The sequence below is a fragment of the Haemaphysalis longicornis genome, unplaced genomic scaffold (genome assembly GCF_048455015.1).
Source record: "Haemaphysalis longicornis isolate Haplotype H1 unplaced genomic scaffold, Haemaphysalis longicornis Haplotype H1 scaffold_1, whole genome shotgun sequence".
Classification (NCBI taxonomy): Eukaryota; Metazoa; Arthropoda; class Arachnida; order Ixodida; family Ixodidae; genus Haemaphysalis; species Haemaphysalis longicornis.
Genome location: NW_027526203.1, coordinates 286,790,253 through 286,808,801, shown reverse-complemented (window position 1 = coordinate 286,808,801; position 18,549 = coordinate 286,790,253). Strand labels below are relative to the sequence as shown.

Here is an 18,549-nt window from a genome sequence, read left to right as displayed (position 1 = left end):
TTGCGCCATCTGCATGCGGGCCCATGTGGCCTGCACAACCGAGAGCACCCGGAAATGCTGCCGCGTACACGGCTCCGCAGTCGTCCACCACTGGTGCGGGACCACCGCTTCTACAGCCAACAGGCGCTCGCCGGACAGCCAAGGAACGATATCCGGCCGGATTTGGATAGGGAAAGAGTACGACGTTGTCGGTCGCCAGTCAACGTCAACGACCGAAGGCCCTGTTTGTCTCAAAGCTGTCTCCAGAAACATCACCTTCCCAGCTTGCGGCATATGTTACAAGCGTGGCGGTAGCACCGATAGTATGCAAACAACTGAAAATATTGTATGCATTGTACGCCTCGTTTTACGTAGCAGTTAACTTTTCAGCAGCTGCAGGACCCCGGTCTGTGGCCGACAAACTGCCACTTCAAACCTTTCGATGGAACTCTACACGGACGCCACCTGCACCCGTCTGAGATAGAATATCCAAGCACGATGAATAGAACACTTAGCGTGTTTTATCAAAACTTTCTCGGTTTAAGTACTAAATCAAATTAGTTTTTTTTGTAATGTATCTTATACAATTTTTTCGGTTGTTCTAACGGAGACCTGACTCTTGGCCAGCATATTACAAAAAGATTATATTACGCCTCGCTGCATTGTGTTCCTCAGCGACCGCGGCACCTCTAGGCTTAAACGCTCCGGAGGGGGAGCTTTGATAACTCTCCATAACTCATTCAGATGTTAGAGGCACGCAGACCTCGAAACAGAGGCTGAATCTGAGTTAACAGTGGCGAACGCGTCCTGCGTGGTGCACTTTATTTAGCTGCTTACATAGTCCCGGTTTGTTTCCAATATTGTTTAGAATCCATTGAAAATGCCATTTTCTCTCACCCAAGTCACCGTCTCGTGATTATCGATGACTCGAAATAACATACAAAAACCAGAACCGCAGGCGTACTGCATATTCTGAGCCCATTTTAATAGAGGGGTGAATTTTAGAAAATGAAGTGATTAGATTTATTGTGTGGTGTATTTTTATTATCGCTATGCGGGACTATTCTTGTTCTATATGTTCTAATTTTCTCATCTTAATTTGTTCACACCGGATTTTCTTCTTGTAATAAGCCCGGTCTCAAGTTTTCTCTGTTGCATCTTCTTCGATAGGCGACGCAAAGGCTTTTCGTCTTTTCCTGAACTATAGGTAACTCATTGAGACATAAAGGCATTTATGTAGTGATGAATGCTTATTATCACCACCACCACGAAGTACTGCTACTACCAGGCCTATATGTAATCCACCACCGCTATTTCGCGGGTGTGCCTGCACTCACGCGGCGTGCAGCTAGCCTTGTAGAAGACGACGCTCCCGCCGGCGAAGAAGGTTCCGCCGATGGCGAACACCATGTCCAGGCAGTTGGCGGCGTGCACGCAGGCCAGCGGGTGGGGCCCCAGTCCCCGCCGCTGCAGGCCCGCCGCCACGCGTGACCAACGCTCCCGCAGCTCGCCGTAGCTGCAAGTGCGCTCCTCGTTCTCCGCCGTCTGAGGGGTCGAAAGGGAAAGGGCATAGTACCAGGCTGTGGGTGACAAAAACGACGAGTCACTAAAACAACAAAAACAACAATGTACGTGCGTACGTATGTGCGTAAGTATGAATGCATGTATGTTATGTATGTACGTATGTATGTATGTATGTATGTATGTATGTGCGTATGTATGTATGTATGTATGTATGTATGTATGTATGTATGTATGTATGTATGTATGTATGTATGTATGTATGTATGTGCGTATGTGCGTATGTATGTATGTATGTATGTATGTATGTATGTATGTATGTATGTATGTATGTATGTATGTATGTATGTATGTATGTGCGTATGTATGTATGTACGTACCTATGTATACGTACGTATGTACATATGAATGTACGTACGTGCCTATGAATGTATGTATGTACGTCTGTATGTATGTATGTATGTATGTATGTATGTATGTATGTATGTATGTATGTATGTATGTATGTATGTATGTATGTATGTATGTATGTATGTATGTATGTATGTATGTATGTGCGTACGTATGAATGAGAGAGAGATAACTCTTTAATGTGGGCTGGAGAGGTCAGCTCTGCTAGCGGCAGTGCTTGCTACGCCAGAACGTATGAATGAATGTATGTATGTATGTATGTATGTATGTATGTATGTATGTATGTATGTATGTACGTACGTATATACGAACGTATGTATGTGTATGCATGTATGCATGTATGTGTATGCACGCATGTGTGCATGTATGCACGTATGTACGCATGTACGTATGTATGTACGTAATTATGTATGCATGTATGTACGTATGTACGCATGTATGTATGTAGGTATGTATGCACGCATGTATGTACGTACATGTGCATACGGACGTACATACGGACGCGTGCATGTACGTATGTATGTACGGACGCGTGTATGTATGTATCTATGAACGTGTGTATGTATGTACGTAGGTATGTATGTATGTACGTAGGTATGTATGTATGTATGTATGTAGGTAGGTATGTATGTATGTACGTGTGTACGTATGTATGTACGTATGTACGTACGTATGTACGTACGTATGTACGTCTGTATGAATATATGTATGTACGTATGCACTGTGGGTTTCTACATTTCACACACTAGTTATTTCTCACCCCGCAGCCATCCGGGCTCAGCAAACATGCCTTGCGAGCGCCGGCTGCGGACGGGTCCGTCGTTTGCGGAGACAGACAAAGGCAGGTGGCGACCAGGGCAAAACACCAATGACAGCATTTATTGCAATGTGCAAATAAAATACACTGCATACAGACTGATCGTAGGCCATAACGGTAACATTGGGAGCGAGGCACTAAACAACGCTAGAGATCGAGATGTTTCGACTCACCGATGGAGTACCGAAGCAGCGGGGCGCCGCGCATGTGAGCGCGGGTGCAGTCTCCGAGCTCGCCCGGAAGCGTCTTTGTGGCGCGTTCCCCAGGTTCTGACCAGCGCGCCGAAACGTCCGCGCGCTACCGCATCCCCAAGACAAGAGGCCGTCCTCTAGTCATGCGACAACCCACCAGACCTCGCCATTTGGTGGCGCTAGTAGGGAGGACGAACTGGTTCTCGGGTAAGGCAGAGGGGAAAAGGGTCAACGCCTCCACCCTGGCGACAACTAACCCTCCGGTCGCTGGCGCCCTCCCGTATTGCTCCCGTAGCGTGAGCGGGGCGCGTTGTGCAACGCCGGCCGCGATGGGAAGCTAGCCAGAAAGGGTTTCGCGTAAAAGTCGCAAACCCCACAACACGTATGTATGTATGTACGTATGTATGTATGTATGTATGTATGTATGTATGTATGTATGTATGTATGTATGTATGTATGTATGTATGTATGTATGTATGTATGTATGTATGTATGTATGTAGGAACGTGTGTATGTATGTACGTATGTATATACCTATGTATGCATGTGTATGTTTGTACAAATGTATGTACTTAGTCTGTATGTTTCTATGTATGTATGTACGTATGTACGTACGTATGTATGTACGTATGTATGACCCGCCGCGGTGGCTCAGTGGCTAAGGCGTTGCGCTGCTGAGCACGAAGTCGCGGGTTCGATTCCCGGCCGCGGCGGCCGCTTTTCTGATGGAGGAGAAAAGCAAAAACTCGCGTGTGTACGAGGTTTCGGCGCACGTTAAAGATCCCCAGGTGGTCAAAATTAATCCGGAGCCCTCCACTACGGCGCGCCTCATCGCCTGCGTTGCGTCAGCGCGTTAAACCCTACAATCAATGTATGTATGTATGTATGTATGTATGTATGTATGTATGTATGTATGTATGTATGTATGTATGTATGTATGTACGTGTAGGTGCCCCAAAAAGTAAACGGAGCAAGTGTTGGAGATTTTGAGTGGATTTCTCCGCCATGTGCTTAGCCAGCGACCTCAAAGTGAATTTTCCAAAAACTTCAGTCTAGAATAAAATCGGGCAGCACATATTCTATTTATGCTTGCAGCCACATAAAATTGAAATAATTCTAATTTCACGAAGCCGTGCTCCGTTTACTTTGTGGGGCACCTGACCTGTACGTATGTATGTACGTATGCAGAAATAATGGTTGGCAGTCAAGAAAACCTCGGAAAGCAAAGGGGAGAGTGTGGTAGGTTATAGAAAAGATAAAGAATTTGGAAAGATAGAAATAAAGTGGAGAAAAAATGCCCGCAGGGGGGATCCGAACCCACGACCTCCAGAATACGCGTCTGGTGCGATGACCACTACGCTACCCCAAGCGCAGAAACAAAAATACCTTAACATAAATACAACAGAAAGTGGAGGGGAAAATAGCCCCGCCGGTAGCGTAGGGGTCATCGCACCAGACGCGTATTCTGGAGGTCGTGGGTTCGGATCCCACCCGGCGGGCATTTTTCTCCACTTTCTTTCTATCTTTCAAAATTCTTTATCTGTTTAATGACCTACCACACTCTTCCCTTTGCTTTCCGAGGTTTTCTTCACTGCCAACCATTATTTCTGTCTTAATTCAACGAGCCCCTAATTTCCTATTATGTATGTATGTATGTATGTATGTATGTACGTATGTATGTATGTATGTATGTATGTATGTATGTATGTATGTATGTATGTATGTATGTATGTATGTATGTATGTATGTATGTATGTATGTATGCACGCATGTACTATTATGGGCAATATGAAAGGGAACACAGGAACCCGTAAAAAACACCCTCAGACCCAGCTGTGAGGGATGCGCAGCGGCCGCCGTTGGAAACAAAGTTGAAAGGGGGACGCTGTTCTAACAACAGTTCCCATTCCCGCCATGCGTCTAATCGGCTGTCGGACGATACCATATTATCGGCGAAATGACGTAAGCTGCTGCTTTATAGAAATGCCAGCGTGGTGGGGTTGTCAAAAGTTAGTGGAAGAGAGCCCTCCTTTCACCCTTTGTTTTTCACAGCGCCATCCGCGTATCGCTCAGAGCCTGTTTCGAGGTTGTTTGCCACGCGTTCCTGTGTTCTCTTTCATATTGCTCATAATAGTACGTACGCATGTATGTGCAGTGCGCTCCACTGTTAAAGGGAAACGGCGAGCGCGTGGCTGCCGGGCTCCGCGAAGCCCCTACGCCGAGAAGTGGCCAAAACCGGATACAGCCGGAGCATTCGCACTGACCGCATGAGGCGTGAGAAGCCGCTCTGTCGTCTGCTACGGCGCTTCGCTGTGCCGCTCAGCTTGCGATAGCGGAGGCATTTCGCACTCGAAGGATGCTGAGCGGCACGGCGAATTACCGTAGCAGACGACAGGGAGAGAAAAGACTTTATTGAGCTAACAATGCTGGCGCTGTTAGGCGGAGCGGCTTCTCCCGCCTCATGCGGTCGGTACGCATGCCGGCTGTCTGCGATTCTCACCACTTCTCGGCGTCGGGGCTTCGCGGAGCCCGGCAGCCACGCGCTCGCCGTTTCCCTTTAACAGTGGATCGCATTGTACGTACGTACATACATACATAAATACATACATACATACATACATACGTATGCATGCATGTATGTATGTATGTATATGTATGTATGTATGTATGTATGTATGTATGTATGTATGTATGTATGTATGTATGTATGTATGTACCTATGTATGTGTGTATGTATGTATGTAGGTAAGTATGTATGTATGTATGTACGTGTGTACGTATGCATGTATGTATGTATGTATGTATGTATGTATGTATGTATGTATGTATGTATGTATGTATGTATGTATGTATGTATGTATGTATGTACGTATGTATGCGTGTATGTACGTATGTATACATGTGTGTATGTATTTACGTACATATGTATGTGTGTATGTATGTATGTCTGTATGTATATATGTATGTATGTATGTATGTATGTATGTATGTATGTATGTATGTATGTATGTATGTATGTATGTAGGTATGTGCGGAAACGTCTTTTCTCTCTACGCCCGAACTGTAGGGTCTCATTTGCGTACTCCGCCTTATCGCGCTGCGAGTGGGGGTAGAATCGTCTGGAACGTACTGCCCTTAACGTCACGGGTGAAGACAGGAACGCCACAACGATGGAGCGCCTCAAGATGAAGCTTTCGACGCGACAACCACAACTGGTGAGACAGCTTAACGAGGCTTGTTGCATGCTCGACGACGAAAATGACATCGACAAACTCCTCAGGATGCACGATCGACTCTTTGCTAGCAACGCCAATATCGTCAGAATCTACGGTGAGTTTCCCTACGTATGACGGCGGATGGTACCGGGCTCGAAGCTCTAGTCCAGCACAACGACCTGGCCATCGAGATGCTGGCCGAACTTCATTCTAAGATGGTCTTGCTAAAGCCACCTTTGGGACGCATCCTGGGAACACCAGCCACCAGAATGATTCCCTTCAGTCAAGAAAGAATGCTAACGACCGGTGATCCATGGCTGCGCCCCTTCCAGTCGGCGCCAACGAGGGTGCCAATCGGTGCTGAACTGTGGGAGGGTCACGCAGCCGCCGAGTCGCCAGCCACGCCCCTGGAATCGTGCGTTTTTCTACGGGAAGCATTGTGCACAGCATAAGGGAGAAACCGGAAGCGAAAAATTCTACAGCCTCTGCCTTCGGATTCGGAAGATCACCAGGAAGCGTTGGTAACTCAACAAGCACTCTTCCCAACAGCAAGGCAGTGGTGTTCTGTCATGGCTCGAGCCACCGACTCCGTTCGAACGCCACAGGCAATCGCAACTGCAAGGGTGAAGTTCTATAACGGATGCGTTGAGCAAGCCCACACCGGAGGAGACGCCCGCGGTGCCATCTCACAAGACTGCCGCTGGAGCGCTGCCAAGTACCATGGCTCGGTCGGACTCAATCCCAAAGCAAGGAATTACGTCCGTCATACCTTAACGTGAACGAGCCACCGAGCAACGACGCAGTCACTAACCGAAACGTTCCTGCCCGTAAGAAGGGGCTACAGCTAAAACCCACTGAAAAAGGGGATGGAAGGCCCCAACAACCGATCAACGTCCCCGCCGGAGTAGCACCGGGAATGGAATGTCCAAGCTACCCGAATGAAGAATCGTCATCCGCTCGTGAGCCCTCACGGACTGAGTCAGCAAGCGTCCAAGCGAGATTCAACGAAACGCCCCGAAAGATGACTTCACCGATGTTTGAGCTAGAAAACGTGTTCCAAAATCCCAGCTTTACGCCAGATTTACACGAACGGAAGACGAGACTAACATACGATCGAGGAGGTGCCTCTGATAGGAGTCGAAACGACATCGCCCTACCGCCATGGATATCACCCATACTGCACACCTCAGACAATCTGACAGTCTCCGCAACCGGGGGAAGAGTTGTCACGGCTCAGCCACAGGGAGGATTGGGCAAGTAGAATGCGGACTTCCAGTTGACCGCCACTCAGCAGAGATCGCACCAGGAATCCTCTGTCGAGCTCGAGACTACTCCGAAGAATGAACAAATAATCGAAACGACCACCAGAAAATCCGCTCGCCAAATCTGAAGCGGACTCCACATCAAAAGACGGCGAGACCTCGTGTACCCTCCAGACGTACACTCCTCGGCCGCGGGGAGGGCTTGGCACGATGTGACAATTAGAGCACGGTTTAGACGAAGACATACAATCATTCAGCGCCAAGGTCGCTTGAGACAAGTCCACAGATGCTCCCATCAAGTCCACAGGCAGTATCAAAAGGCTCGTTTGAAACCTTCAAATTCTGCAGGAATGGACTGTACAGACAATTCGAAGGCATCACAAAAGTACCAAAAAGAGTGCCATCACGTGAGAAGCAGGTTTGGCAAAGAGAACGACTCATCTTCAGGAACGCTCTTGCTTTTATGGAAGCACGTCCGAAATAAAAGGCTGTACCAGGCCGCAAGAAATATCAACTGGTGCATTTACCCAATGTACACGGACAAAAATTGTGGAAGGAGCTCTTCAAGGAGGACCTCAAGCTTCATTCATACAACTTGGTCTCACAGGAAGAGTTGGCGAAGAAGGACGGTAAGAATCTGGTCAGGCTTTTCTGAGACAACGACGATGTGACGGAAACGGACTTGCAAGATCGGTGACCATATAGTAGACACAAGTTCTGCTTATAAGGCCTGCATCTTCCCAGGGGGGAGGATGTTGAATAGGGGTCCGTGGGATTGGGCCTGCATCTTCCTAGGGGGGGGGGGGGATGTAGAAAAAGACGAAGTAGCTGGTGGCCTCCAGTCTCTGTCTTCTCTTCGCACGTCTCTTTCTTAACAGGGGGGTTCTCATTGTTCACTGGCGCCTTACCATCCATCATGCGGTTTCGATGCTTGTTTTGTGGTTTTTTCTTTACCCGAATACTGAGCCCTATGCTGTACGCCTGCTTAGCCTGACGCATGCGCTCGGCGTCTTGGGCAAGAACTGCTGGGTCCTGCCTGGGATTCTTGTTTACGACACGAAATTTTCTGACCTACGTGAGACTGGCAGCTTCGCTGTAAAACATAACGGAACTCGTTGTTTAGACACGAGGCAGTAGTAGTAAATTAGATATGACGCGCCGATGCAGCATCGGGCTGTGCTCATGATGCGCACCGTAATGTATGGCTACGTGTTGATTTAGATCATCTGGAAATATTTCGCGCGCGCTGAAATTTCCACACACGGGCGTTTACACTCTTCCCCTTCATCAGAAAAAAATTAAAGCCGTTCCACTCAACGTGAAAGCTGTCGTAAATGCAGAGCAGTGATTCGCCATAACGGCCTGTGGCACCGTTATCCGCGTACTGCTACTACCCATCACGCTCTTCAGCTCCCTGTCTCACTTCTCTCTTGATGAATTGAACGGAGGTTTGTCCAAAGCAGTTCAAATTTCCCGCCTTCGCAGTGCTCGCGCGCCCCCTGCCTGGAACGAACAGCGCGAGCGGTTCTCGCACGTGCCGGCACTATAGTGCCTACACCTTACTGCGCAGTCCACAACGCGTTGTTTTTGGCGGTCCCATCTCCCCGCGAGGGGGACTCGAGTAAATGCGTCGCATAGGGGGTGGGTGTATTGCGTTAACGTTTAGTGTTTGGGGAGTTGGTGGTAGTGAATGCGCTGTATCAGCAGCTTCTTGACGTAGTTTGAATGAGTCAAGGATATAAGGCGCGTTCGTAGCCTCCCATTCTGTGTCGGCTTTGTGGCGCAGTGGGTAGAGCACCATGTATACATTGCGTTCCGCCCGCAGGGTCGAGGGATCGAAACCAGGCGCCGGATAGTATTTTTTTTTATATATTGTAGGGAGGGGTGCGGACAACGACGGTGCGGACTACGACGGACGTCAACGCGGGTGACATCGTGAGTTACTGAAATGCTCTGCATTTAAAACGGCCGCTGTGGCCAGCATAAAACCGGCGTCCTTGCAGACGGGCTCAGCAGCACAACGCCCTAGTCCCTGAGTCATCGCGGCGGGTTCAAGCGCAATACATGTGCTGAGCGCTTTCGTGCATGAGCGTATCTACCAGTGCGACGCGGTCTCCATACTGGTCGCAGATTTGCCGGAGGAACGTGCCCAAGTCGACCACAGGAATGTCCATATCTTGAATCCGGTGCTTAACCACGCAAGCCTCGATCGTCGCAGCCATGGTTCTCCGCAGCTTTGAGCAAGGCCGAGTGAACTGCGCAAAAAGCGAGAAGCCGGCCATCGTGCGAATAAATGAAATACGTTTATCCCCTCCTCTACCTGAGTTGAAACTGGTGCTTCCTCCTATCCACAACAGAAGTCGTGAAAGGAGCCCAGCCGATTATCGAATCCCACTCATAAGCACATCATTCCAGTTCTGAAAGCCTGTGTGTGCTTTTAGAATCACTATGAACTGGTTCCCATGAGAGCTGAATTATTGGCGAATATTTATTTATTTATTTATTTATTTATTTATTTATTTATTTATTTATTTATTTATTTATTTATTTATTTATTTATTTAAATATTTTTTTATTTGTTTGTTTGTTTATTTATTTATGTATGTATTTATTTAAAAATACTACAGGCCAACAGCCCAACCAGGAGGTGAACACACATCATATAAGAAGCATCTTACGTATATATTAGAAAACGAAAGGCAAATCAAGAGGCACAATAATGTGTCAGAACAGTGAAAAAATACAAGAGAGCCAGAAAAAAAAGTTTCATACGAAAAGGTGCAGAGAGGATAAAATGCAAGTAGATATCTATTTTAAACGCTTCGTTCAAGGCGCTCTAAAGATAACAAGTTTTGTACAGAAATGTCGATTGATTGTAGGGTTCAACGCACCGACGCAACGCAAGCGATGAGGCGCGCCGTAGTCGAGGGCCCCGGATTAGATCTTTAACGTGCACCGAAATCTCGCACACGCGGGCGTTTCTTGCTTTTCGCCTCGATCAGAAAAGCGGCCGCCGCGGCCGGGAATCGAACCCGCGTCCTCGTGCTCAGTAGCACAACGCCTTAGCCCCTGAGCTACCGCAGCGGGTGTACAGAAACGATCCACTCATCGACTTTTCGTGTAAAAAAGGAAAATATGAACAATTCGGTCCGAGCAACAAACAAGGTAAGAGATAATGCGTGTGAATGACGAGTTGGCCCGCGTTAATAGGGGCGGAGGGTGGAGGGAGGCGGGTGACAAAGTGGACGGGGTCACGATCGAGCTTCCGGTTAGTAAAAGAACAAAGAACTTTAGGGCGAAAAACGTTTCGTCGTGATTCGAAGGTTAGAATTCCATTGTTTTGCATTCCGTAATCGAGACATTTCTCCCACATATAGGTACCCTCCCGCCTTACCGTTAGGCTCAGGAGGGCGATGTTAAATAGGACCGGGGAGAGGACCGAGCCTTGCGGCAGCGAAGCGCTGAGAGATAACGGCAGAGGCGCGCGCCGCGGCGCGTTCGCTGATCACGCGATCACTGAGACGCAGCAGATATGCGCCGAGACCGAGAAGACTGCAGTTCGCGCTGCGCACAAATTTCGCATTCGTCATGTGATTTTTTTTTTGTTTTATAATAATCCCCCCTTTCCTCCCCCCCCCCCTCCACTCCCATAGGTGTCTTTATTGGTCTTTATGTACTTTCCGGGCAGTTCCTCTCTATTTTCAAACTACAAGCGAATGGGCCGCTGCTTTATTTTCTTTCGCAACGATGATTTGAAACGGGGAACCTGCGAAAACCATTAGCGCACCCAGGATTTTTGTCTGGGGGGGTTGAAATTTTGATAACAAATATACTATGATAATGTATTAAATAGATAAATATAAAATAGCAAATATATAGATAAATGTAAATATAACAAATAAATATAAATAAATAAAGATAAATAATAAAATATATAAAAATATAAAAGAGTAGTTGCCGAGTTTTTCTTAATTACCACACGAAAAAATTATACGTCAAATTAGCTGCCATAACCTATACAATTCGCCTGCAGGATGAATATAATAATGGATGCACGTTTACATAACAACAACAACAAAAAAAAAAAGACACGCGAAGCCTTTTTCCGTTGCCCGAAGCCTCGGACCCAAGTTTGGGGGTAGAATGGGAACAAAGGGATGATGGGAGACCAGGGTGAGAAGGAAATACAACTAAAGCATTTCTGAATGTCTTCTGTGCTGATCAACACAAGCAAAGCGTAAAGAACGTGCAGTCTCCTCGTTACCTTTATTTTTGCAACAATGTAGAGAGAAAAAACTTTGCAGTACAGTAGACCATTATGTGACGACGAAAATTGCCTCTTCTCTACCGCTATGGTAGCATAATGATCGGCCGTTAAGCAGTTGAGAAGTTTCAGTAATTTTAAGGTTATCTGGTTTAGTTTACTAATAACATCGGCAGATTTTTAACACATACAAATTTCAAAGAATACACTTATTACATGAAATGAGAAGATAGTTAAGAGAGCAAGGGTACTAAACGGAACATAGCTAGTGGTGAAGGACCGACGACGGGCAGCAGCGTTTCTGAAGTAAGACCGCGGCGCCGGCAGCTGCTCCCCGTGAACCCGGCGGACAGGGCTTTGATTTGTTTCGACGGGCCATTGAAAAGAAAAGCGCATTTTGGACACGTTTTCCCCAACCAATCGGGGAGACGCTTCTCCACAGCTATCGGCCATGTTCCCGCCAAAAGGAAAGGGACCAAACACTAACATACACAAAGTTTGAACCCGAAAACGTGTTCTGCCGCAGAATTATTGACGTAGACGAAATAGTTGAGACAAAACAGTGATGTTAAATAGTAAAAAAAAAAAACAGGAACGGCCTTTGGAAGTCGAGAGAGGGCTCGGAGCCCGGAGCGAACACCACGGGGGGTGCGGAGTCTTCTACAACGCGGACGCCTGGGGCCAACAGATCCATCGTGCCATTACGTCCAACAAGCAGCAACATCCAATTTTGGACACTGCATCCAACGTGCCATTACATCCAACGCGCCATTACATCCAACGTGCCATTACATCCATCGAGCAACTTCGTCCAAAGCTGTGTCATAAATCCAATTTCGGCCAGTACATCCAATGCGCCACCACATCCAACGTTTCATTGCTTCCAGCGCGTAATGCCCTGTTGCCTAACATAACTACATTTCTAGGCTTAATTCAACGCAGTCTGAATGAACTCCGCGAATGGAGTGTTTTAGCGTCGCGGGCAGCGTGCGCTACGCTACGCCTTCTCTTCCACGTGTAAGTGTTGTTTGGTACGAGGAATAACTGCAGGCACTACAGTTAACCAGTCCTAATTTCAGTGCCGCTGTGAAAACGGCAGGTGGTGAAGTTTGTTTGAGAGACTCTGGGTTTTGTAATAAGCAAAACATTGCGTTTTGTTTATAACAATGAGTTACAAAACATTGAGTTTTGTAACACTATAATGCTACTTTCCCGACTTATAATTTTTTTCTAACTGCAGTGTTAAACCATCTCATTCTCATTTATAAGTTAGGTCCTTACTTTGTTTAACAGCACGGAAGAGCGCTTAGTGCGTAAGAAATATTTTGCGCAGCAATCATGCACGTCAAAGCAGCGTCCCCGACTATGAGCCACGTTGGATTGCGGCTCATTGGCATCTGTGAAGCTCACATTCGGTGCTTTTGTGAAATAGAACATCGCTACTCAGAAAAAAAGTTAAAAGAATGTCTTTAAGTAATTGAATAATCAATTCAAATAACATTTACGAGAAACGCAAGCAAATGAAAGATGATCGAGGAACTATCCTCAACAAATATTTACAGGAGAAATCGCTTGAAAAAAATGCGGATCATAAGTAGGCGTTAAATAATCACAATAAGAAAACAGTTGCCGTCTCTAAAAAAATAGACCCAAGAGATCCTGTCCACAAACAAATCAAAATAAAAATTGCGCCCACCTCCCCGCGAGGGGAACCCTGTGTAGATGCGACGCATCGTGGGGTTCACTTGGTGTTTCCGTTGGATTGATTCTGAAATCGCGTGAAACGTGTCGGAAACGCGTATGACTATTATGTTTTATGATTATTATTATGTTTTATTGCCTAATCTTGGTCAATATCTCTCTAAGTGGTATGCTTGGGGCTTCGCTGTCGCAACGACCTTTACTCCATCATTGTTGCTCTAAGTGGGAGCTTCTTTTATTTTATTGCAAGTGTTAATAATTGCCCCATCATGTGTTGTATCAGTAGCTTCTTGACGTAGTTTGGATGAGTCAAGGATATAAGGCGCGTTTGTAGCATTTGATTCTGTCTCGGTTTTGTGGCGCAGTGGGAAGAGCACCATGTACCTCGCGTTCCGCCCACAGGGTCGTGGGATCGAAACCGGGCGCCGCTAACGATTATTTTTTTTATAGTGTAGGGGGAGCGGTGTGGACGGACAACAACGCCGTACGGAGGGACAAGGCGAGTGAATGAGATGCAGTCGCACCTAAAACAAAATGAATACGCCCATCTTCCCGCGAGGGAACCCTGGTGTGATGCGACGCATCGGAGGGTTCGTTTGGAGTGACGCTGGTATTGGATTGTGTCACACCACTCGCTGAAGGGACCGTCGCTTTCATCACGTCTTCATCGGAAGAATCAAGTCAAGCACGCAGTCGTCAAGCAAAGTGACGCGAAGTCGAACGAGAGCGAGCGCTGACTGAACCGCCGCAGCGCGATACTCGCTTTATATTCACAGCGCCTCAAGGAGAGGAGACAACGGAGGAGAGTCGCGCATGCGGACACTTGCGCGACGGGAGCGGAGCGAAGCGAGCGAAGCGCGCGCACACAGCTGTTGTTTATGATAATGAGACGGAGTGAGAGCGTTGCGCGCACAGCTGTCGGAGAGAAGACGGGAGGAGAGTCGCGCATGCGCAGCTGGCGTGCGGACGCCGGACTACGCCGACGCAGGAGGGACATGCCTCAGAGCAAGAGATGTGTCGCATCTAAAAACAAATTTATATGTTTATGCACCGAAAGCTTCTTTTCGACCCAAGCGGCTGCGGTATCCCGATGGACGTTCACCGTGGGGGTCAGCCACCTGTCTTCCCCGAATTCCTCTCGACGCACGGAAAGTGGGGAACGAGCGTGAGTGGCGCCTGTTTCGCGGAAAGTCGCCCAAAACTCTCGCAGTTAGATCTGGCTATAGTCCCTTAATCGGCTTTTGAAGGCGCTTTAGATCTGGCCACCGCTGCCCTTTGGGTCGCGCTGCCGCTTCGGCTAGCCAAGGCAACCCATTTGGGGTACTATTTTTTCCAGCACAGCGTGTGGAAGCGGAAAAGATTACGTAAGCGACAACGGGACGGGGAACGCGAGGGTGTGGACAAAAAAATTACGCCCACCTCCCCTCGCGGGAACCCTGGTGTGATGCGACCATGAGGGGGCTTTCATTGTGCGTTTCCGTTGGGTCGATTACTCGAATTGCGTGAGAAATCGTTGGGTAATGCGAGAGAGAGAGAGAGAGAGAGAGAGAGAGAGAGAGAGAGAGAGAGAGAGAGAGAGAGAACAAGCGTAGCACGGACGACCGTCGAATGAGAAACCGGCCGGAGCGCGGCACTCCGGCAGCGCAGCGCGCTGCCAAGTGCAGCGCATTCGGGCGCGCAGTGCTGCGCGCCCGAAGGAGAGGAGACCGCGGAGAGAGAGAGCGCTGCACATGCGCACAGCGCGCTTGCGCCGCGCGCAGTTGTTAAGAGAGAGTGTTCGCTATCGGCGCTATCGGAGAGAGCAGAGGAGGCGAACGGAGGAGACGCAGCTGTGCGGACGCGGACGACAACGACGCAGGAAGGACAGGGCCGCCGGCAAGAGATGCTCATCTCGGCGTCGCATCTAAAAAAATCCTCCGAAGGATCCTCAGAAATCCTCAGGCGCCCAGAAACCACCGCGGGAGCAAGTCTTGATGCGAAGGCTCTTGGTCACAGCTCCGGACGAACTCGTTGAAGGATGCGCGAGCGGTCGCAGTCGAAGCCGCCTCCCCACCGCAGCGCACGTACCAATAAGTGACCGGTAAAAAGCGCAAAGGCTCATGGGTACATTGCTCCCGCTGAGCCCCGCCACTTCCGGTTCGAGAGCTCTCCTGGCCTCCCGTAAGCCGGCGGCTTTAACGCGCGCGTGTGCTTGTTGTTTATCTGTTCCAACCGAAAAAAAAAAAACGCTCATTCATCGCACATTAAATGATTAACAGTGAGGAATTCTACTAGGGGCTCCTCTACAAGGTAAGCACTCTGTGACAAATAAACAACGCGCACACACGCGCGTGAAAGCCGCCGGCGTAGGGGAGGCTAAAAACGTTGACGGGAGGCCAGGCGAGGTCTCGAATAGGAAGTGTCGGGAGCAGACGACGTCGCCTTGAGCCTTTGGGTTTTTACCGGCCACCTATTAGGATCTCCATTCGATTCAGACGCGATTCCCTGCAACGCCTGCACCAAAGCGCTCGATTCGCCGCTGCAGGAATGGTGCCGTGTACCGCGTCGCTCGATTGCTCATGGTGCTGCAGCGGTGCCGCCGCGGTGCAGAGAACCGCTGCACCTGCTACGGAGGAGGTGCAGTGATTCGGTGCCGTGAGCGTTGGGGCGTTGCGGGTTGGCAGGCGGCTACCGGCAGTTGCGGCGACCGCGTGAAAATGTCCGTCGAGCTCGAAGATGCGTGGGACGCGTCGCCGCTGATGCGTACGACGCAACCCAGATGGCCGTAAACATCCAGTTGTAGAGGACGACAGGCGAGGATGATTAGTAGACGACTATGCCTGCACCTCGCTCGATTGTAAACACGCAGGGGCGCTGCTGACGGTGCAGCCGTGATGCACGGCACCGCGGAACCACGCTGCTGCACCAGCTGCACTGCACCGGCACCACAGAACTTTCTCTGCAACGTTGCCGTGCACCCCTTCTGAATCGAATGGAGCTAGGGTTTTGCCCTCCGCTCCCCTCTTGTCCGTCCCCGAAGGTCACGAGGAGGATAGGAAAGCCTTCCCCGAAGCCTTGTAAAAGGCCCCTATACAAAAAAATTGGACCCATCTCCCCGCGAGAGGGACTCGAGTAAATGCGTCGCATAGGGGGTGGGTGTATTGCGTTAACGTTTAGTGTTTGGGGAGTTGGTGGTAGTGAATGCGTTGTATCAGCAGCTTCTTGACGTAGTTTGAATGAGTCAAGGATATAAGGCGCGTTCGTAGCCTACCATTCTGTGTCGGCTTTGTGGCGCAGTGGGTAGAGCACCATGTACGTTGCGTTCCGCCCGCAGGGTCGAGGGATCGAAACCAGGCACCGGATAGTATTTTTTTTATATATAGTGTGAATGAGTCAAGGATATAAGGCGCGTTCGTAGCCTCCCATTCTGTGTCGGCTTTGTGGCGCAGTGGGTAGAGCACCATGTACATTGCGTTCCGCCCGTAGGGTCGAGGGATCGAAACCAGGCACCGGATAGTATTTTTTTATATATAGTGTAGGGGGAGGGGTGTGGACAACGACGGTGCGGACTACGACTACGGACGTCAACGCGGGTGACATCGTGAGTTACTGAAATGCTCTGCATTTAAAAGTCGCCGGCTAGGCCCATACAAAGGGTTGCGTCTCGCTGGCGTCAGCGGAGACCACACCTCCCTCCCGCCTACGGAGGGGGACACAACAAAGCCACGAGAAGGAAGGGGGTCACGTTCCAACAGGGTATATCCCATCATTACACCTTCCCTCTTCAGAAGGGTGAGCCATTACATCCAACGTGCCACTACATCCAACGCGCCACCGCATCCAGCGAGCAACTACATCCAACGAGCAGCTGCATCCAAAAGCATGTCAATACATCCATCGTGCCATTACATCCAACGAGCCAACACATCCAACGTTGGATGTAATGGCACGTTGGATGCACTGGCTCGTTGGATGTGTTGACTCGTAATCCAACGCGATTACCTGAGCCCCTGCGACACTCGGCCAGGACGGTCTCCTCACCCCGTAGTAGCCGCGTCTTCCGGCCAGTGGGCGCGCAAACACAGGCTACATGCGTTTCTTAGCAAAACAGGGCCCTTGACGCGAAGTAGTTCTCAACAACAGGGAAAGACACCAAACGCAACGAGGGCTTCGTAGCAATTATTCGATGCTATACCAGATACAAAAAAAAATCTGTTCACCTGTCTACCAACTGTAAAATATGGTTTGCACGGTGATATACATATATATAAAGGAAAACCGAACCTTTTTTATTCAACGAGAGAGGGGGGTGGGGGGGGGGGAGGGGGATGGCTCGTACAGTGCTTAGTATTGAAGAAAAAAAAAATGTTTAAGCTTTCAAATGAAGTAAAACAAATTCGATCTGATCTTACAAGATTTGATTTGAGGTTAGAAGGCAAGCTCGACAATACTGAGTCACAACCATGGCAAATTTCAGCGTCCCTTTTGAAGAAGACGACGAACGATTCATATCTCGTGACGGAAGTTGTGCACAAAAGTTCAGAAAGTGTTATAATGTGGCCCTACAAAAATTTCACTAATTGCGGTTTAGCGTGGGCTATGAGGCGCGCCGTAGGGGGGGCGGGGCTATGTAATAATTTAAACCCCCAGAGATTCTTAAAGGAGCACTGACACGAAAATTTTATGCTACACTTCTATTGCTTTTATCGATGCTTAATGGTCTGGCGAACCTGAAACAGCTCTTTAAATACTTCAGCGCGCGATAGTTAATTGCATTGAACGGCCTGAGAATCGTTTGTTTCAGATTCCCGCGCTTTCATCCCGAACGGCGCATATGACAGAATCCCGGCCTGACCTCACCGCTTTGTGCGGACGTCACCGGCGCCCGCTTGAGAGGGTGTTGCGCCCGCTCGCCGCTCGTGGGGCGGCACGCGTGAAGTGACGTCACGAGTTTTTGACGAGAGCTGTCGCGTCACTTCTTTTGGCTTCACGGGGTGATGTCACGCTGATGTCCATTTGCTGAGTGCCGCTCCGCGCGCTGCTCCGTCGGCGCGATAAATGAGATCCAGTTGAACTATGTTCTTCGCGTCGCAGGCCGCTCATATTTCAGCCAGGGTATTCTGTTAAGTGAAAGAAGCGAACTGTGCAATAATATTAACGCTGAAAATTGGTGTCAGTGCTCCTTTAAGCATTCAGAGATTTCCTACCC

General features: G+C 48.9%; 1 protein-coding gene and 1 non-coding gene across 2 annotated transcripts in view; one reads left to right on the top strand and one right to left on the bottom strand.

The window, feature by feature from the left end:
• The window catches only part of Jarid2 (Jumonji, AT rich interactive domain 2), a 128,374-nt gene that overhangs the window by 25,794 nt on the left and 84,031 nt on the right, over positions 1-18,549 (bottom strand). Inside the window, exons 22-23 of the mRNA XM_077679379.1 lie at positions 9,496-9,651; positions 1,317-1,524 (exon numbers count right to left, since the gene is read on the bottom strand). Of these exons, the coding sequence (XP_077535505.1) occupies positions 1,317-1,524; positions 9,496-9,651 (364 nt within the window). The remainder of the gene's footprint in view (positions 1-1,316; positions 1,525-9,495; positions 9,652-18,549) is intronic.
• Positions 4,346-4,418, top strand: Trnat-cgu (transfer RNA threonine (anticodon CGU)). The gene has a single exon. It is a non-coding gene; the product is annotated as a tRNA-Thr (tRNA).